Genomic DNA, 22,243 nt, shown 5'->3' with positions numbered 1-22,243 from the left:
CCTCTCTAATCTTTTCTGCATCTTATGAATTTTCAATAAGCATCTATTACTTTTCTATATAGAAAAGCAGATATTCCCTAAGAGAAATCATGGAAGTTTGGATGGAGGTAGAGCAAAAACACAACATGATGGATTCAGTGATGGAGACATGAGCTATGCACATAATATTCTGCGGTAAGAAGTGACTTACTCTGCCTACCAGACCAGAAAGATTGCAGTCAAGAAAGAGGAAATGGTAAAGCCAAGAGAACTTCATACATCAAGGCATGCAGGCAGAAAATGCTTCTCTTGCATAAGGAATAACAAATATCTTAATGGGTCTGGAAGATAAGGTTACAGGGGAATAGATGCAGGAGGTAAGACTAAAAAAGGTAGATGGAGGACAATGTCATGATTAGCAGAGATGGAGTCACCCATAAGAAAGGTGTATACACAGGCATGAAGTCCTTCTGAGTCTCCTGACACAGACACCATCGGTGTGAGCAGTGGTGCTTCTGAGGCTGAAGGCTCTGTATCTCCTCCCAATCAGGCACAGGAGGGTCTCTGTTAGGGCATTCCCCGTAGGTACTGAGGAAGAGAGAGTACTTAAAAGAACTTCCCCAGCCTTGCCACTGAGAGTTCCCACAGTGCTGGAGGCGGGGGTCTTGTTAGAGTTCGGAGTACCTTCCAATTTTAATTGGAATGGTCCCCAGCTCTAGTCATTTTCTGAGGTTGTCATTCATCCTTACTAAACACAGTGGCAGTAATGTTAGCAAGAAAAATGAAATGAAATGTCAAGTATCCCAGTGTGGTAAATAAGAGAATCTGCAGAGTTTTAAGGCACAGCAGGGAACTTTATGCAATTACAAGGGGAGGTCACTAATGCATTTCATTGCCGCTGAGGATAGAAAATAAATACATGTCCTTCTTTATAAGTGATTCATGCATATGCTTTGGGGGCCTTTCTATCTGGAAACTTGGATGCTTCTTATGTTGGGTTTCTTGTTAATTCCAGCCTATTACTCCTTTCTTTAAAGTCAGCTTTTTCTAGTCCCTGAGATTCTTCTCGTTGACCACCAGTTGACTTCTTTCCTACCTGGTAATTAAATTTTATCTTAAATACAAAATTTGAAAAGCAGGAATAGGACACCTAGGGAATGAAGTTCTAGGGTTATTGCAAATCAGCCGAAGCTGAATATGCACTCTTGGGAATTTAATCATTTCCAAACTGAAGAGCCATTTGTAAATCTGACAGGAAGAGTTTATTTAAATAGCTCTGCTTCGTGCTTCCTTGGACATCAAGATTATAAGGGCTCTTCAGCTTGAAAGTGAATATGACATTGGGCATGACTCAATGGACAGTGAGTAAAACTCTAAGTGCTCTAAGAGAGTATTTAAGAACAGTTGAAATTGTTCAGCGCAGCCATGGCCAAAGTACCCATTAACTCTCAGACTGCAGCATTAGGAAAGCAGAGTTTTTGCAGCAACTTAAAAATCACCTGATTATTTGTCTGGAATTGAGTTAGATTTAGGAGTGTCAGATAACATACAGAACTCCCACTTAAATTTGGATTTCAAGTAAGCAATGAGCCAGTTGATGTTATGTCCTAAACATTGAATGAGACATACTTATACTAAAAATATTTGTTGTTATCTGAAATTCAGATATAACTGAACATCCTGTATTTTTACTTGCTAAATCTGGCAAACGTAGATTGCCTCCTTTTTTTTGAAATTTGTGCACAAATGCATACAAAGTACTATAGTTCACTTTTGGAAAAAAATGGAAATTTCAGGCACTAGATAAAAATAGTAAACATGTATATATTTGTTAAGTTAAAATTTAAAACATCCACCGTTACTATCCTAAAATATAATTTTTATTAAAGTCTTGCTCCTTTTTCTCTTAAATCTGGTGAAAGCATTCAGAGAATAGACTTTACATCTTTAAAATCAGGTAAATGAAATAAAGATTTTCTTACATTGAATGGTACCCCCTTCCTTTTTAGATGAAATCTGTTGTTGAATTCTGTTCAAATTGGCTTCTGTATGCCCGGGATATTGCTGGTTTTCCTGGATGTAACTGTTGGTTCAGTTTTGAAGGAATTGGCAACATGTTGATTTACTATTCCAAGGGCCTTCAGGAAAAAGCAATTCATGAAAGACAATAGTCATTCTTCATGAGGCAGGCTATGCATAAAATAGAAATTCTTTCTGTGTTCATCGCCTGTGGGCACTGGAGGGTTAATTGAAATATTGTTTTCTGAAAATTGGATTGTCATGTAGTAACTGTAAAGCAAAATTCAGAAGTTGTGTTTGTTTGGTTTTTTGGCTTTTGTTGCTCTTTTCAGAGAAAGTGGCATTCTCTTGCCTCTTAATAATGAATGTACTGTTTAAATATCTTGTGAATATTTATTAGTTGTATTGTGCGGTTACTTTCTGTGTCCTTTAAAAAACATTTACCATATATTTGTGTTTCATTTCTTTAAAGTTTCTGTATTATGCAGACATACAATAAGTTGAGGGTATAATAAATAGAGGGAAATAATTTTATAGGAATAATCAAATGTATCCATAAAATAAAACTGAAAATATTTCTAATATATAGAAACTAATAACAATTTTTAATAACAATTTTTGTTTTAAGATTATTCTTGATTATTAATAAGGAAAATAAAAATAGTTAAAGAAAAAGAAATTATTTTACTTTACTGACAACACAGAATCATAGGAAGTCAGAGCTGAAAGGCGCCTTCCAGGTGATTTAGTCAAACGTCTCCATTTTACAAATAAAGAATCAAAAGCCTAAAGATGAAGTGACTTGTTCAAGGCCCAATAGCTAGCTAGTAGCGGAGCCAATACTAGAATCTTGAGCTTAGATCTTTGTCTTTCTACCCATGTCACAGTGAACTTTAGGAGCAACCCAAGCCACTGCAGACCTCTGAGGTGAAATCATGGACCTTTGAGGCTTTGGTCACCCCCTGGTCATCACTCCTATGATGACCTCCAAGTGATCTAACCTTCAGCTGTCTGAGATGCATTAGTGAGAAGTGAGGCAAAGCTGCTGTGTTGAGGAACTTCTCCACTGGAAACTTATCAATAAAAGTTTGCAAGCCTTAGTGGGTGTCTCATGGAGGCATTCATTGGTCCTTCCCAGATGGTGCCTTAGAAGCCACCTACCTCTCCAGCTGAACTGTAAGGAGAGAGGCCATGGGAAGATATAGAAAAGAGAGAAATTTAGATGAAACAAATATCTTTGTGTTCCTCTTCTCCACTCCCTTCCAGATTACAAATCTAGGACCCATTTCCCAAACCACAACACTCACAGTGCTTCCAAAGTCAGTATTGTTTCAGTCTGCATTCTGTTTGGAGGGAGATTGGAAGCTAAAGAATGATGGGAAACGGCACCATGTTAGACTTGAGTTCTAGTCCAGGTCTCTCCAGTATCCAATTTCTGAGTTTATCTTGCTTGCCTTGATTTTCTGTTTGAAAAGTGACATATCTTTATGTGCTGTTTGGAAAGCATTTTTGTGGAGTTATAGTTGTTCAATTTGTTGTAAATTCTAGGAGAGATTTGAAGAGGCTCACCTCATGCCGCCATTTTTATGATGTCACCAGAAAGCATTTTTAATCCCTTAGAAAATACAGCTACATGATATGGAACCCAGTTTTCTCTTCTGTACCAGGGATCAAGCAATCTTCATTGCAGCAATGAGAAAGGTCTCTTCCTGGCAATTGCCTACCTAGGGCAATTACTATCTTATCTGTGACCTTTTAAAGCAGAAATGGAATGGGGAGTTACAAATAATTGATGCCAGATGGAATTAGGGTCTAATGATCCCAGGTGGAGGGAAATGACACTGAGGAGCCCACAGACAAAGATGCTCAGGTGATGGCCGTGCAGGGATGGACAACTGACCATGTATTGTCTTGCAGGTGGACTTGGGCCTTCTGCGCTTTGTCACTGCTGTTGGGACACAGGGAGCCATTTCAAAGGAAACCAAGAAGAAATACTACGTCAAGACTTACAGAATAGAAATTAGCTCCAACGGGGAAGACTGGGTCACCATAAAAGAAGGAAATAAACCTGTTGTAAGTTTGGCTGCTACCCCCTCAACCAATTCAGTCTTTGAAATGGATGATCAGTTTTACTTGTTTGTTTGAGAGCTTTCTGTCTGGCCTGGTTTATTTTTGAATTGATTTAAAATGAAAAGTGCAATTAGAGGTTTAAATCTAACCAAGGGGTCTCATGTTCCCAGATCTAGAAGCCAAAAGCAAATTACACGGATGTGTCCAAGAAAAGTCAATACCAGCCAAATTAAGTGTCAGACTCAAGAATCACTTTGTACTTCCCAAGGGGATACTGACTATGCAAAGGATAAACATTGTCCTCTTAGAATCTTAGAGGATGTTTTGTTTGGGTTTTTTCCACTGTGTTTCTTCATTCTCTTTCATAAATTCATTCTTTCTTCCTCTCTGTAACAGGCTGGTTTTAGAAAAGCCCGTTTCATCCACCCTCTGTGGCTTACAAACTAATTTACAAATGTGTTTGGCTGCTTCTGTGAGGATGAATAGAACGAAGGTAGTCCATCGTGTTCCTCAGATCACAGGAATTATATGCTACCTCCTCACTGCTTTCAACCAAGGAGGCCATGCAACCATGCCCTGCCACAGGCGCTCTGCCCTAACTCATTTGGAACTGAGGTGTTTTTTTCTCAGCCTGCCTGTTTATTTGAAGTTATGCTTGCTCTGATTTAGTAATCAAAAGATTTCATACTCGCTGTTTCCCCAAAATTAAAAGCTTGCCCTGGAGGCTGAATAAAACATAGGGAATTAATAAGGATAGTAGCAAAGATCCAGGTAACGTGAAATCCTGGGTTTGGGAAGAGATCAGTTAACATGTCCTTGCCTCTCTTTCAAGCATTCATGGCCTTGACTTTCTCCTGAGTCTGGAACTGAGAAAAGCCTCCTGGGTGTGAAATAAGAAAACTGTTAATTCCCTTTGATTAGATGTGAAGCCCCCACTCTTGTTTGGGGAATACAAGATTGAAGTGGGTATAGATGTGAGGCTGCTCTGTGGGAGGAAAGTTCTGTGGACAGGCAGGTTCAAGGTCACTGTCTAGCCTGAGAGGACATGGAACCAATCCTCCATCTGGGGAAGAAAAACTCTCATAGTCAACATTTGTGGCAATTAAGCAAGTAAATTTGACCCTGAGTTTCATAGCTTATTCTTGTTTTGGAGTAGTTTTTGTGAAGACATGCTTTAATTTCAAACAGACAAAACAAAAAAACAAAACACACACACAAAAAAACCACCCTACTAATGCCAAGGACACGCCAACAAACAAAAGAACCTAGAAATAGTGGGGAGAACTGACTCCAGATCTTCAGGCCATTTCTTTAAAAATGACTGCTACTTCTCCAAGATGTTCTCTATAGCCATTGTCCATCAGTTGCTCTCATGGCCCAGAAGGGATGTCAGAAGGCACACACAGATCCTGGGGGTACCTACTAATGCACACAGCTCACTCTAGCTCCACTGTCAAGAACACCGTGGCACACAGAAGGGCTTTCAGAGTAGGAGGCATAAAGAATAAAGATTCAGCAAAGATGAAGACGTGGCATCTGTGTGAGCACTTTCATTGAACCTAAATGAAATCCAAACATCCACCTGGAGTCTAGTTATTGTTGGCCACCTGCTTTTCTCTGTACTGTGGGGCCTTTAAGCCACTGCCCTCTACCTTTTTTCCTTCTTTCCTCAGGGAGAGTTGGCTGTACCTCAGCAAGAGCAGGCTTGGGCCAATCACAACGTCAGCAGTCCTCTTTATTTTGAATGGAATGCATGTCCTTACGTGGCTTTCAGCAAACATAAAATTGCCTCAGTGTGAGCCAAATGTTGGCACATGCAGCACTCTTAACAGACTGCTGGGCTCTCTCTGAAGTGGCTTGTTGACCCTTTAAGCACCATGGTTTGGGACTCTACTCCTGGCAGCTACCCATTATTTTTTGTCACACAAAAATGCCCCAACACAGATTGTTTCCCAGAGAGGGATGCTCAAGTAGGACAGAAATCTGAAGGCCATCCCAGACTAGGATAAATTAGGATATTAAATCACCTCTGGAGAGGGATAAAGCTAATAGCCAGCTTTGTAAAGCATTTGAACCCCTTCAACTGTGCAGGCCACTTAAGCCAAATGAAGTAATAACAGCATCCTGACTTTTACAAGTTATTTCTCTCAGTGGAAGAGCAAGCCTTTGGAACGTATGGTCTTCCTCTATGGACTTACCTGGAAAGGTGAGGAGGAATCTCCATGCCTCTGATGGGCCCAGTAATCTCTAGTTACACAACCTGAGAGGACTATGGCTCTGCTGTGCGAGAAGCAGAGTGCTCATCACGCAAGGCCTATCGCTGAGGCATGTTACTTTTACATGGGCTGTCCCAAATTCAGGGTTGAAGTAAAATCCAGGAGAATGGAGGCTTTCAGTTTCACCTGAGGCAGGTCTAATGCCAGAGTGTTCCATGATGGCAGTCTCCACTCCTCAGAGATCTTGCTAGAGAATACAGCTATGGCACCAGGTCCAAGTAGAGTGGCCCTGACAAATACTAGTGGAAAATTGGTTCATGACTGGCATTGATTACACTTTCAGTTACATGACTCATCTTTCTTAGAAAAAAAAAATGACTCAGTTTAAAAACTAGAAACAGAAGCCCTATAAAAGCTGATTTACAGTTATGTATCATTTATAACTCAGTTTTAATTTTGACCACTAAAACATAATTTTACCAATAACTGAAAAAGATTAAAGTCATTAATTAATGTCAGGGAAAAGATCTTTCATCAAGAAATGGAGTGGGAAGGGAGAAAGGTACTTGACCTAGTGCGATAGCTGGGAACATAACCTAGAATTTTCAAAGAGCCAGACCTGGCACTGAACTCAAAAAGCACACCTTCTGGGGGTTCCAGGGAAAGTAAAATAGCGAGACTTTCCATGAAATGTCTATAACATGCTGCAGGCCCTTATGATAAAGTTAATAATTTCCCACTTTTTTCAGATAATAGCATGTATTCTTTAGTGAATGTTATCATGGTAACAGTGCTTTTGGAGGCTCTGACCTCTCTGAAAATTGAATAGATGATTAGGAAAGCATTCTGTGTTAGACATGATTCTATCTGATTGCCCTCATTTGGAAAAATACTATGGCAAGTTGTTAACACCACCTCAACCTGTAAAGACAATGCTCAAATTGTAAATAATGTTTACAGGCATTTTTGAAAACACATTTTTGGATTTGTTTTCAATCCCCAAAATTTGTCACTAAAGGACGCTTCCTCTTTCCACACAGATTTTTCGGGGAAACACCAACCCAACAGATGTCGTGTTTGGAGTTTTCCCCAAACCACTGATAACTCGATTTGTCCGAATCAAACCAGTCACATGGGAAACTGGCATATCTATGAGGTTTGAAGTGTACGGCTGCAAGATAACAGGTAAGCTCCAGCTTGAAGATTGCCTACTTTTGATTTATGTAAACTTTTGGAGATAGGGAGAGTCATTTTGTATAAATGTGGTTATTTTCATTTGGTAGTTAAGAGCATATGATTTGGATTTAGGCAAATCTGAGTTTAAATCCTACTTGTAGTACTCACTAGCTTATTTCTTTGGGCAACTTACTACTTTTCAAAGCCTTAGTTATCTCACCTGGAAAACAGTCATAATAATGTACACCATACAGGGCTGTTGTGATAATGGATTAGCTTGTAGATAGGAAGCACTGAGCACAGGCTGGCACATGGTGGGTATTTGTGAAGTGGTGTCTTTCCACAGACCAAATAAGCTCTCTGAAGGCAAACGCTGTGCCTTTTATCCTTGTCTCCTGGGCACACTGACAGGTCTTTAGTAGATTGACAAAAAATAACCATTCTGTAGAATGTTCTCCACCTGATTTATCTTTTTAATTTTGAAGTCTAGAGGTGGCCTCATGAACTACAGTTAAGGAGTTCAACTTGCAAGAGTTTCTCCTTTTACTCACTAACTACTCTGACAACTTTCTCTTAGGTGTTGTCGCAGTATCTAGCTCTCTTTTATTTAATGAATATACTAATATCATAAATCAACTTGGCAATGTTTCCAGTTTTTGAGTTTGTTTCTTATGACATTAATAAGACTTTAACATCTCTGTTAAATTCGCTATAAGTAGCAAATTCATCTCTCATTTGAGAGATGAAGAATGTGCAGTACTGAGAGACTAAGTAGCTAACAGTCAGCCATGTTACTACAGAGCGGGAAGGACAAGAATGGTCCTGACTGTTATTCTCATTGTATTTCTATGGTGGTCAGGACTTGTCCATTCATGTTCCTGTACCACACTCTCACTCTGAGTTTTAAAGTAAATAGCAGTCACTTTAGAATTCTTTTCCATTTAAATAAGTACACTGCAATGTTTTCATTTTTTTTCAAAACTACATTCTTTTTTATTTTATTTTATTTTATTTTATTAATTTATTGGGGTGACAATTATTAGTAAAATTACATAGATTTCAGGTGTACAATTCTGTATTACATCATTTATAAATCCCATTGTGTGTTCACCACCCAGAATCAGTTCTCCTTCCATCACCACATATTTGATCCCCCTTACCCTCATCTCCTTCCCCCCACCCCCTTACCCTCTGGTAACCACTAAACTATTGTCTGTGTCTATGAGTTTTTGTTTCTCATTTGATTGTCTTGTTCTTTTGTTGTTTTTGGTTTATATACCACATATCAGTGAAATCATAGGATTCTCTGCTTTTTCCGTGTGACTTATTTCGCTTTGAATTATACTCTCAAGATCCGTCCATGTTGTCACAAATCTTCCTATATCATCTTTTCTTACCGCCGAATAGTATTCCATTGTGTATATGTACCACAACTTCTTTATCCATTCATCTATTGAAGGACATTTTGGTTGTTTCCATGTGTTGGCCACCGTAAACAAAGCTGCAATGAACATTGGAACACACGTGCCTTTATGTATAAATGTTTTCAAATTTTTTGGGTAGATAGCCAGGAGAGGGATTGCTGGGTCATATGGTAATTCTATTTGTAATTTTTTGAGGAACCTCCACACTGCCTTCCATAGCGGCTGCACCAGTCTGCATTCCCACCAACAGTGTATGAGAGTTCCTTTTTCTCCACAGCCTCTCCAACACTTGTTACTATTTGTCGTGTTGATGATAGCCATTCTGACTGGTGTGAGGTGATATCTCATTGCGGTTTTTATTTGCATTTCTCTGATGATTAGTGATGTTGAGCATTTTTTCATATGTCTATTTGCCATTTGTAAGTCCTCTTTGGAGAAATGTCTCTTCAGGTCCTCTGCCCATTTTTCAATTGGGTTGTTTGTTTTGTTGTTGACCTCATGAGTTCCTTGTATATTTTGGATATTAGCCCCTTATCGGAGGCACTGTTTGCAAAAATCTTCTCCCATTCAGTTGGTTGCCTCTTTATTTTGTCAATGGTTTCTTTTGCTGTGTAGAAGCTTTTAAGTTTCATATAGTCCCATTCGTTTATTTTAGCTTTTACTTCCATTGCCTTTGGAGTCAAATTCATAAAATGCTCTTTGAACCCAAGGTCCATAAGTTTAGTACCTATGTTTTCTTCTATGCAGTTTATTGTGTCAGGTCTTACGCTTAAGTCTTTAATCCATTTTGAATAAATTTTGGTACATGGTGACAGATAGCAGTCCAGTTTCATTCTCTTGCACGTGGCTATCCAATTCTGCCAGCACCATTTATTGAAGAGGCTGTCTTTCCTCCATTGTATGTTTTTAGCTTCTTTGTCAAAAATTATCTGTCCATACTTATGTGGTTTTATTTCTGGATTCTCAATTCTATTCCATTGGTCTATGGGTCTGTTTTTCTGCCAATATCATGCTGTTTTGATTATTGTAGCCCTGTAGTACAAGCTAAAGTCAGGGAGTGCGATACCTCCAGTATTGTTCTTTTTTCTTAAGATTGCTTTGGCTATTTGGGGTCTTTTGTGGTTCCAAACAAATCTGATGATTTTTTGTTCTATTTCTTTAAAAAATGCCATTGGGATTTTGATGGGGATCGCATTAAATCTGTATATTGCTTTGGGTAATATGACCATTTTGACTATGTTGATTCTTCCAATCCATGAGCATGGAATGTCTTTCCATTTCTTTGTGTCTTCTTCAATTTCTTTCAAAAATGTCTTAGAGTTTTCAGCATATAGGTCCTTCACATCCTTGGTTAAGTTTATTCCTAGGTATTTTATTCTTTTTGCTGCAATTGCAAAGGGAATTGTTTTTTGTATTTCTTTTTCTGAGATTTCATTGTTAGTATATAGGAATGCAATGGACTTTTGTACGTTGATTTTGTAGCCAGCAGCTTTACTGCATTTGTTGATTGTTTCTAACAGCTTTTTGGTGGAGTCTTTAGGGTTTTCTATATATAGCATCATGTCATCTGCAAAGAGTGATAATTTAACTTCTTCATTCCCAATTTGGATGCCTTTTACTTCTTTCTTTTTCCCAATTGCTCTGGCAAGGATTTCCAACACTATGTTGAAAAGCAGAGGTGATAGGGGACAGCCCTGTCGTGTTCCTGAACGTAGAGCAAAGGGCTTCAGTTTATCACCATTAATTATGAGATTAGCTGAGGGCTTGTCATATATGGCCTTTATTATGTCAAGGTATTTTCCTTCTATACCTATTTTATTAAGAGTTTTAATCATAAAGGGATATTGTATCTTGTCAAATGCTTTTTCTGCATCAATTGATATAATCATATGATTTTTGTCCTTTCTTTTGTTTATATGATGTATCACATTGATGGATTTGTGGATGTTGAACCATCCTTGTGCCCCAGGAATGAACCCCACTTGGTCGTGATGAATAATCTTTTTAATGCATTGTTGTATTCGATTTGCTAGAATTTTGTTTAGGATTTTTGCATCAGTATTCATCAAAGATATTGGTCTGTAGTTTTCTTTTTTTGTGTTGTCCTTACCAGGTTTTGGTATCAGGGTAATGTTGGCCTCATAAAATGAATTAGGAAGTACTGTCTCTTCTTCAATTTTTTGGAAGAGTTTGAGCAGGATTGGTATTAGATCCTCTTTGAAGGTTTGGTAGAATTCACTAGTGAAGCCATCTGGTCCAGGACTTTTGCTTTTGGGCAGGTTTTGGATGACTGATTCAATTTTGTTATTGGTGATCGGTCTGTTTAGATTTTCCAGTTCTTCATGGTTCAGCCTTGGAAGGCTATATGTTTCTAAGAACTTGTCCATTTCTTCTAGGTTATTGAATTTGGTGGCATATAGTCCTTCATAGTTTTCTTGCATTATCCTTTGTATTGCTGTGGTGTCCGTGATAACTTTCCCTTTTTCATTTCTGATTTTGTTAATTAGTGTCTTCTCTCTTTTTATCTTAGTGAGTCTAGCCAAGGGCTTGTCGATTTTGTTAATCTTTTCAAAGAACCAGCTCTTTGTCACATTAATTTTTTCTATTGTCTTTTTGTTCTCTATTTCATTTAGTTCTGCTCTGATTTTTGTTATTTCCTTTCTTCTGCTGACCTTGGGTTTCACTTGTTCTTCTTTTTCTAGTTCTTTAAGGTGTAACATGAGGTTATTTATTTGGGATTTTTCTTGTTTCTTGAGATAGGCCTATAAAGATATAAATTTCCCTCTTAAAACTGCTTTCGCTGCATCCCAAAAATTTTGGTAGGATGTATTTTCATTGTCATTTGTTTCTATGTATCTTTTGATCTCTCCTCTAATTTCTTCTTTGGCCCAGTCGTTCTTTAAAAGTATGTTGTTTAATCTCCATGTATTTGTGTTTTTTCCTGCTTTTTTTTAGCAGTTGATATCCAATTTCAAAGCTTTGTGATCAGAGAATATGCTTGGTATGATTTCAATCTTCTTAAATTTGCTGAGGCTGAGTTTATGTCCCAATATATGGTCTATCCTTGAGGATGTTCCATGTACACGCAAAAAGAATGTATAGTCTGATGTTTTAGGATGAAGTGCTCTATATATGTCAATGATGTCCATTTCATCTAATTTAGGGCTGTTATTTATTTATTTATTTTCTGTTTGGATGATCTATCCATAGCTGTCAATGATGTATTTAAGTCCCCTAGTATAATTGTGTTTTGGTCAATTTCTCCCTTTAGTTCTGTTAGTAGTTGCTTGGTATATTTTGGTGCTCCCTGATTGGGGGCATAAATATTGATGACTGTTATGTCTTCTTGTTGTATAGTCCCCTTTACCATTATGAAATGTCCATCTTTGTCTCTTGTTATCTTTTTCACCCTGAAGTCTGTTTCATCGGAAATCATTATGGCTACACCTGATTTTCTCTGGGTACCATTTGCTTGGAGTGTCAATTTCCCCCCTTTCACTTTGAGTCTATGCTTGTCCTTGTAGCTGAGATGTGTCTCTTGGAGACAGCATACGGTTGGGTTTAGTTTTCTGATCCAATCTGCTACTCTGTGCCTTTTTATTGGTGAGTTCAGTCCATTTACATTTAGGGTGATTATTGATACGTGAGGATTTCTGTCATTCTATCTTTAGTTTTCTGGTAAGGCTGTGTCTCCATTGTTTCTTTGCCTTTTTGTTGTTGTCTATTATTTCTGTGTGGTGGTATTCTATGACATTTCCCTCTGTTTCTTCTTTTATTACAGTACATGTTTCAGTTCTGGATATTTTTTGAGTGGGTACCCTTAAGTTTATGTAAAAGAAAGTTTGATATTTAGAGTATTCCATTTTCTTCAGCACGCTTACTTTCTCCATTCCCATATTGCGGTTCAAGCCTTTACTCTCCCCCTTTTTATGTTTTGGTTGCCACAAATTGTCCCTGTTGATGGTGGTCGAATAGCCTCCTTTAGTATTTCTTGTAGTGGAGGTCGTGTATTAGAAAATTCCCTCAGCTTCTGTATGTCTGGAAAGGTCTTTATTCCTCCTTCTCATCTAAAGGATATCTTTGCTGGATCTATTATGTTTGGGTCATAATTTCTTTTTTTCTATAGTTTGAATATTTGGTTCCACTCCCTCCTGGCTTGTAGAGTTTCTGCTGAAAAATCTGATGATAATCTAACGGGCTTTCCTTTGTAGGTTACCATCTTCTTTTCCCTGGCTGCCTTGAGGATTCTTTCTTTGTGGTTGATTTTAGACAGCTTGAATAGAATGTGCCTTGGAGAAGGCCTGTTGGGATTGAGGTAATTAGGTGTTCTATTTGTTTCTTGGATTTGAGGATCCAGTTCTGTCCACAAGTTTGGGAAGTTGTTATCAACAATTTCTTTGAATATGTTCTCTGTTCCCTTTTCTCTTTCTTCTCCTTCTGGTATGCCCATTATTCTTATATTGCTCTTTCTGATGGAGTCAGAAAGTTTTTGTAGAGTTCTTTCATTTATTTTAAATCTCAAGTCTCTTTCTTCTTCCATCTGTGTAATTTCCAGGTTTCTATCTTTGATGTCACTGATTATTTCCTCCATCTGGTCAACTCTACTACCTAAGCTAGTTATTTCATTCTTAATTTCTTCTATTGAATTCTTAATCTCCAGAAATTCCATTTGGTTCTTTTGTAAAATTTCAATCTCTTTCGTAAAATGCTCGTGTTGTTCTTTGATTGCATTTCTGAGTTCATTAAATTGCCTTTCTGTGTTTTCTTGCATCTCGTTGAGTTTTTTCAGAACTGCAATCTTGAATTCTCTGTCATTTAAGTCACATATTTCCATATCTTGAAGTTCTTTTTCTGAAAACTTTTCACTTTCTTTCTGAGCTGTCTTGTTGTCTTGGTTATTCATGGCAATTACTGATTTATTATTTCTCTTCCTAGACATCTACAGGAGTGGCTTCTGCAACAGGTTGATAGGAAGTGGTCTTTCTTTTGTTTTCCAATACTTGTTGGTAGAATGTTTTATTTTCTCTCCGACTGCATCCTTTTTTTTCCTCTCTCACACAGTAGTGCTATGTTTTCTCTGCACTATTCCAGCTTCTCACACAATAGGGGGATTCCCTGGGAAATGGCTTCTCCACTGTTAACAGTTCGCCTGGGTCATAGGGCGCCACATCCCTGTGGGGATGCGGAGAGCTTTTGAAGTTCCAAAGCTTTTTCTGCACCAGATTCAGAGCCCGTATGTTTCAGCAGTTCTGTTTACTCCTGCAGGGATCCGCCCAGATAGGTGGGGCCAGGGGCGGGGTGAGTTGTGGGAGGTGGCCCAGAGCAATGGCGGCGACCACCACCACAGCTGGTCCCCCTTCCACAGCTCCCTCCCTTTTGCCGGAACTAGTTGGGCTGCAAATCTGTGTCTGCAGTCCACAGTTCTCAGAAGAGCAAATATTCTGTTCTTTTGATCTGACACTGCTACTGTTCCGCTTCTAGCACCGGGCGGGTGGGGGCGGGGCGAGCTGTGGAGGGTAGGGAGGGGGCGGCTAGTCTCAGTGCCTAAGGCTTCCATTCTCTACTCAGCCGTGAGGGCTTAAACCACCGTTTCAGCCTTCTTCCCTCAGTCTTTTCTCCGAGGTCTCTGCCGTGAGCATTGGGTTGAGCCGTGTTATATGCTGTCCCCACAGCCCTGTGGGCCATAAATGGAGCCCTAGGTTCGAGTTGTTCCCTCTCCTGCAGCTGCGGTACTTCCGGGATGCAGCAAGCTCGGAGCACTGAGCTAGGTCTGCGTCCTGCGCCCACGCGGCTCTGTCTCCGCCCTTCTCCCTTCCCTCCTCTCCCACTCATGCGATTCTCCCACCTTTAGGTGAATTCAGTAGTGGGCCTCTTCGTCTTGCCTGTCTGCTGTGCAGGGAGTCCTTTGTGGAGTGATTGTTGTTTGATTAGTTGTAAATTCCAGGGGAGCTTTACAGAGGTTCACTTCATGCCTCCATTTTGATGACGTCTCTCCCAAAACTATATTCTTGATATTTTTTTATTATTATTAGTTCAGGTGTACAAAACAACATAATAATTAGACATTTACACCCCTCACAAAGTGATAACCCTCCCAATATACTACCCATCTGACACTGTACGTAGCTATTCCAATATAATTGGCTATGTTCCCTATGCTGTATTTTACAGCCTGTGAATACACACACACATACAGAGAGAGAGAGAGAGAGAGAGAGAAAGAGAGAGAGAGAGCCAAAAAATGTATACACATTTTAAGAAAGGAAAAAAACTGTATTAAAATGGTGATACTCAATATATACCGCTAACAAAAGATGAATACAAGTCATGTTTGACTTCTGCAATTACAAGAGGTGCTCATAGTGGTTACCATCAGACACTTCTGATTACAGTGAACTACTGCTTAGCAACGTTGACCAAACTGTCCATTTGTATAAACTTTTTTTGGCACCCCTGGTATTTAGGGCATTTAATTTCTCATTCCAAGAATGCCAGCTCTATTGTTTTCATTTTTATCCTCTTTAGTATAATTATTTTTAGAAACAGAAAATACTGACTTGAAAGCAAAAAAAAAAAAATCACAATTTTCCATGAAGTTATAAGCAATTTGAAGAGCATACTAAAGAGGGGGGAAAAACTACACTGTTTACAGTAGAGTCCATTTGGAAAGTAAAAATTGACATCTGATTTCTTACCAAAATTTTATTTATTTCCATCATAGAGACAGACGTGTTTATTGTTTTAGGATCTAAGACAGAAAGTTCATGGTCTTGGAGGCAGGAACTCGGTGGGAGGGGTTTGGAGGAGAAAAGAACACTGAAAAGTGAGATATGACCTTGGCTTTATATTTGATCAACAATTACATAAGAGAAAGTTCTAGGTCATTTTCAGAGCATTACAAATTTTAGAGGTTACTGATAAATTTGTAGAAATAAGACCTTTTGAAGCCAGGGTAGAAATTTCTGGCCAATTACTCCAACCTAATCTCATGTCACTATACCAAACAAAAAAATGAGATAAATTTCATAAAGACTCCAAACATATTAGTCTGAATTCTGAATGTCCAGGCTCTCCTTTTAGTTAAATTAAAAAAAAAAAAAACAGTCCCTTTTTAGTCAAATAAAAATACTTCTTTAAACCTGAAATGCTCTATTTTCATTTTCACAAGGATTTATCTGAGAGTTAATTCTAAGAGTGTGAGTCTTCACATATAAAGAGGGCAAATAATTTATCAGATTTTTAAAAATAGTTAAATTATCTAGTTATTTAAACATACATGACTAAAACAGCATATTCTGATATTTTTACATGTATTCTATTTTACAGCTATTTTAAGAAGGCTTTCCCCCCCTAATTAGACACTGCTTTTAGGTTCATAGGGTTAGTCTGCTAATCATGATCCCTACTTTATTTTAGATACTTTCTCTCTAGTAAGACAGCTACAGTCTCCAAGTAATTGATTGAGGCAGATTTTTGAAGAGGCCAGCATGTTACAATAATGGTCAGATGTACAGAAGATACACAGACATATCCAGGGTTAGTTCTGGATTATCCACTTAGTGAATGCGTGACCATAGGCAAGATATTAAGTCCCTCTGATCTTCTTTTCCTGGTCAGTAAGATTAACCTTCATTCATCTATAATGAGAATTCAGTGAAAGACTGTTTGTAACATAGCTGGTTTAGAATAAGTGCTCACTAAATGATACCCAATAAATTAAGCAGTACGTGACGCTCAGTAAATTAAACCCAGAATAAGCCCCAGCAAGCAGAAACTCTAGTGAACAATATCAGTGTTTGCTTCTTGGTACCAGAAGCAAATAATTTTATTTTAGAGGCCATGGTCCCCTCCTAGTGGAGACTAATGAAAGAAGAACAAGTGTCCCTGCTGACTGGAAGATCCATGAGAGGGATGACAATGTTTGCCTGATTTTCTATTGTGTCCTGTATGCCTGGAACATAGTAAGTGCTCAATGCACTATTTTTGAATGAATGAATTGCAGTTTTAGCCATGCCTTCTGAGAAATGTGATGGATTTCAAAATTCGATCCTCTCCTCTTGAGTAGGCAGGTCCTAACTCAATCCAACTTTAAAAAAAAAAAAAACTATTGAATTAAAAGTTACCACATGAATAATATCACTTGACTTCCAAAGTTTCCAGAGCCCCAAGTTTCAACATAAGTTTTGTATTCAGAAAGTATTTTTTTGAAATTAGTAAAACTGGAAAAATCCAGAGCATATAATAATGGGTCATTACATTATATGCTCTGGATTTAATGATTTATATGTTCTAGAAGCAAGATTGTAGCAAACCATTTTACTTTATAGGAAATGACAAAGGAACATTTTCATTATTTTGACAAAGCAGACTTCATCATTTTGGTAAAGATGGAAATTAGTGAAATTAATCTTGTAGGGCTACTACTTAATGTGTGACAGTACACTCCAAAGTCTGTTAACTTGTATTTGTTAACTAGAAGCATATTAACTTCAGCACACATTAATGTGTTTCTATGTTAATCAAAAGTTCTCAGTGATGATCTCAGGCACCACAAAATCCAAAGATACTTTCTGAGTCATCGAGGAAAGACAAAATTATGCTCATTCAGGTTCTCCCATCAAATGCAATTATTACCATCTCATTCTTTGAAAATTGGTTAACTGATATTTGATTTATCAGTATATCTCAGTTTTCCCATTAAAGCTAAGTACAGAGATATTCTTGTAAAATAGTATGTATCAGTGAAAATAACCACCTCAATTCCCCATCACAGAACTCATCTCTCCTTCTCATCTAAGATTGGTTTTAAGCTTTGCAAACAGGTTTGCCAGCAAACATACAATACAGGGTTGCCAGTTAAATCTTATGCAGATAAATGACAGATAATTTTTTATCCCATGCAATATTTAGGACATACTTGTACTAAAAAATTCTTATTTGTCTGAAATTCTAATTTAGTTTAGCATCCTGCTTATTGTTTTATTGTTTTTGTTTGATTGCTTGTTTGCTATATCTGGCAACACTATTTCTAAAGGATTTGACATGTAGCCAGATTTAGAGCCTAGCATGTAATTCAAACTTTGAAATGTTAATACAGAGGGTGCCCCAAAAATGTATACACATTTTAAGAAAGGAAAAACTATTAAAATTGTAATACTCAATATATTCCAATAACAAAAGATGAATACAAGTCACATTTGACTTATGCAATTACAAGAGGTGCTCAAAGTGGTTACCATCAGCGTAATTTTAATATAGTGTTTTCCTTTCTTAAAATGTGTATACAAGGGCGGGCGGTTAGCTCAGTTGGTTAGAGTGCCGTACTCTTTTTTTTTTTTTTTTTTTTTTAGTTTTATTTTATTTATTTTTTTTTTTACATCCTTCACACCGTGAACCCCCCTCCCCCCATCCACCACCACCCCGACCTCACACCGAGCCATCACATTATACACATAAAATTATAGTTGGCATTCATTAATATCCAGTCTCTGGTGTACAATGCCATGACCAGGCATCCACAGCATCCCTGAGGTGGTCTCCCAAACAGGACACATGTCCATCGGACACCCAACAAAATCCCCAAACACTATTGAATAAGTTCCCCAAAGTAATTCTCAAAAAACCCTGAGGCCATCCTGTGGTCACCAGCCGCCCCCCAATCCCTTCTCCCTTCCCCCCATTCCCACCCCCCTCCCCCCCGCCCATCTAACAACTCTCGGTTTTTGTGTCCCCAAAACTGTTTCTGATTAGTTCATACACATATTCTTTTCTTTAGATTCCACATATAAGTGAGATCATATGGTACTTGTCTTTCTCTTTCTGACTTATTTCACTTAACATAATGTTCTCTAGATCCATCCATGTTGTTGCAAATGATAAGATTTCTTTTTTCTTTATGGCTGCGTAATACTCCATTGTATAAATGTACCACAGCTTCTTAATCCAGTCATCGACCAATGGGCATTTCGATTGTTTACATATCTTGGCTATTGTGTAAAGTGCTGCAATAAACATAGGAGTGCATACAGATTTTTGAATTGGAGTTTTGGATTTCTCTGGGTAGATGCCTAGGAGTGGAATTACTGGATCATAGGGTAGTTCTATCTTCAGATCCCTGAGATACCTCCATACTGTTTTCCATAGAGTGCCGTACTCTTAACAACAGGGTTGCCGGTTCGATCCCCACATGGGCCACTGTGAGCTGCACCCTCCACAACTGGATTGAAACAACTACTTGACTTGGAGCTGATGGGTCCTGGAAAAACACACTGAAAATAAATAAAAGTTTTAAAAAATGTATATACATTTTTTTGACACCCTCTGTATATGTTTTCTCTTAATCATTGCTGAAAGAATCAGTTTTCGATCAAGGGCAAATCAAGGTTCCTCTTTGTTGTTCTTTTTGGATGAGGCAGACAGACATACAAAAGGAATGACAGTCTGTGCTCCAATGGACCTGTTGGCTGAACAAGGGCTGGGCATTGTTAGGTTTGTGCATTGTAAACTTTGCCCTAGCCAGCTCTGTGTTAGAGAAAGGACATTAATCTGGTAAAGGTTCTGCTCTCTTTAGATTATTCAAGTTAATCATGTTTTTTTCCGAATGTTAACATCTGGTCCTCATTACCAGCTAAACATTTTCTTTATAAAAGCTGGTTTTGAATCAGCAGGTGTGACCACAGTGACCAAAAATGTGATTTCTATTTTTAACACTATAATTTCATAGTCCCCCAGTAAAATAGTTTTTGTAAATCTTGTTTTAATCCCCATTGAATTGATTCTTAGTTTCCAGATCCCAGCCTGGAGCAAATACTATGGCTGAATTACAGGAAGAGGTGCTTGGGAAGTGGGCAGCTGCCTTTTAAAGTGTTAATAAGTTGATTCATTTGACAAATATTTGTTGAGCAAATAGTATTTATAAAGCAGGGCACAAGGAGTCATAGAAAATTTTTAAATATGACTTGGTCCATGCTCTCAGAGAACTTAAAATGTGGGGAGGCAAATAGCAGTAATGCAAGGAACTGAAGACGACCATTACTATATGAGAAATGCAGATAAGTGCTGTGAAGACCTCCAGAAAAGGAAAGCCACATCTAGTTGGAGAGATCAGGAAAATTGAATAAATGATGTAGCATTTGAAAACGGGTCAAGATTTTAGGTGGTTCAGATAGTGGGAAGGACAAGATGACAAGGAATTTCTAGCGAAGGGAACAGAATGAGAGAGCCCCCCCCACCCCAAGCCCCAGCCAGGTGAGGAAGATCTTCATTTCAGTTCCTTACATTTCCACATTTGTACACGTTGCTCCCATACAATCGTGACCTCTCCTTTTCTGTTGTCTCTTCCCAACGCCATTCAGAAATGCTGATGTCTACCATCTCAGGAGTGCTAAGAGGCCTCTCACGACCAGTCATACCTTCCCCCCCAACCCCATTACTATTCTCTCCTTCCTCTGTAGCCTTGCTTTGAAGACAAATGTCTCCTTTGTCCACCTCTTTCTCCTCTACCCATGGCATTCTGGCTTTTGATTCTCCGTTCCATTGAAAATGTTTTGGTCAGGGGCCCCAGCCCACTCCTTAGCCATGCACAATAGGTACTTTTGAACCCTCATCTTATAAGCCCTCTGTGCTGTGATGGTCTTCAGCACATCTCCGAATCCTTCAATGGTTTAGGCCTTGATATCAGGCAGCCCTAGGTTTCAGTTGTGTTTCTTCCAGTCACGAGTTCTGTGACACTGAGTGGGTTGGTTACTGTCTCTGTGTGAGAATTCAATGCAATAACACACTTGAATGCTCAGCCTTTCAAGGGGAGGCCTTGCAAGGATATGCTATGGAAGGCCTGGCATGCTTGGTTGAACGTACATGCATAATTCCTAAGCAAGCAGGCACTGAACGTTTGAATAAAGAAATGACATGATCTGAACTATGTATCAATTCATGGGGAGAACATCTCAGTTATTAATTCTTAAGGTTCAGCTGATAACATGGACATAGTTTTACTCTATTAGATACATGCCTATTAAGATGGTTATATTTTTAGGCTAACTTTTGATTATATTATGCAAAATTGAGTTGTTCAAAGAAAAATAAATTATTATTTCTATGCATGTCCTTATTTAAATGTACAATTTTGAAAGGAGAATAATTGAAGGGTTGAACATTTTGTTTTTAAGTCACCAATCAATCAATGATTGATACTCTCCTTACACTCAGAAGCTACTTGGCCTGTTGTAGAGGATATCAAAAGATCTATGATGTCGTTCATTGCCTTAGAAAAAACTCAAAAAGGGGGAAATGTATGTTCTTATGGAAGATTTTACTTATTGGAATGTAGTATAGGGAGGGGAGTTCTGAAAGAGTGGAAGAAAAGTTTGAGGGAGGGAAGGCTCTAGTTTAGTGTCAAATGATCCAGAAATTTGAACATTTATATGCATGGGTACAGACAATGTTTTTTTTCAGTATGTTTTATTCTCTTTCTAAGCATGGAGATTTCTAGAAAATCATTTTACATTATCTATTTCATTCTACCCTATAGATTATCCTTGCTCTGGAATGCTGGGTATGGTGTCTGGACTTATTTCTGACTCCCAGATTACAGCATCAAACCAAGGGGACAGAAACTGGATGCCTGAAAATATTCGCCTTGTGACCAGTCGCTCTGGCTGGGTACTGCCCCCCGCACCTCACCCGTACACAAATGAGTGGCTCCAAGTGGACCTGGGGGAGGAGAAGATTGTGAGGGGCATCATCATTCAGGGGGGGAAGCACCGGGACAACAAGGTATCCATGAGGAAATTCAAGATCGGGTACAGCAACAATGGTTCCGACTGGAAAATGATCATGGACGACAGCAAACGCAAGGCTAAGGTGAGGTCCAAGGGCAGGGAGCAACTGCCGGGAGGAAGCCCTTCCTCATATCCTTGACTTAAATCAAGGACCTCCATCAGTTTCCTGAGGAAGCAAGACTTATTCCCTTTCAGCAGTGAGACCAGTGGAGATGTGTGATGGTGTTAGTAAGATCACCGGTTCTAGGGCACACAGGATTGGAAAAAGTGATGTCTGAGATAAACTTTTCCCTTTCTTAAGGATGGCAGATAGCTCAACACAGACAGGAGACAGGGCAGCTGTGAGGGTGAGCAGCAGGGGACTGACAGCAGCAACTCAGTAGGAACTCAAAATCTCTCTGTAAATTCTAACCTATCAGCCCTTCCCCTTTCCCTTCTGTCACCTATCCCTCCTTTAGGTGTGTTTTTGTTTTTGTTTTTTAATTTTCAATTGTGGTGATATACACATAACAAAATTTACCATCTTAACTTTTTCAGGTGTACACTTCAGCAATAGTAAGCATATTTATATCGGTGAAAC

General features: G+C 38.6%; 1 protein-coding gene across 9 annotated transcripts in view; it reads left to right on the top strand.

Annotated features, from left to right (window-relative positions):
- The window catches only part of NRP1 (neuropilin 1), a 144,195-nt gene that overhangs the window by 91,397 nt on the left and 30,555 nt on the right, over positions 1-22,243 (top strand). For all 9 annotated transcript variants that reach the window (XM_081046555.1, XM_081046559.1, XM_081046553.1 and 6 more), the window contains 3 exons: positions 3,916-4,071; positions 7,325-7,469; positions 21,414-21,745. In XM_081046555.1, coding sequence (XP_080902681.1) covers positions 3,916-4,071; positions 7,325-7,469; positions 21,414-21,745 — 633 coding nt within the window. The remainder of the gene's footprint in view (positions 1-3,915; positions 4,072-7,324; positions 7,470-21,413; positions 21,746-22,243) is intronic.

The sequence above is a fragment of the Rhinolophus hipposideros genome, assembly GCF_964194185.1.
Source record: "Rhinolophus hipposideros genome assembly, chromosome: 1".
NCBI lineage: Eukaryota > Metazoa > Chordata > Mammalia > Chiroptera > Rhinolophidae > Rhinolophus > Rhinolophus hipposideros.
The sequence above is the reverse complement of the archived record's forward strand: the minus strand, read 5'-3'. Positions and strand labels throughout refer to the sequence as shown.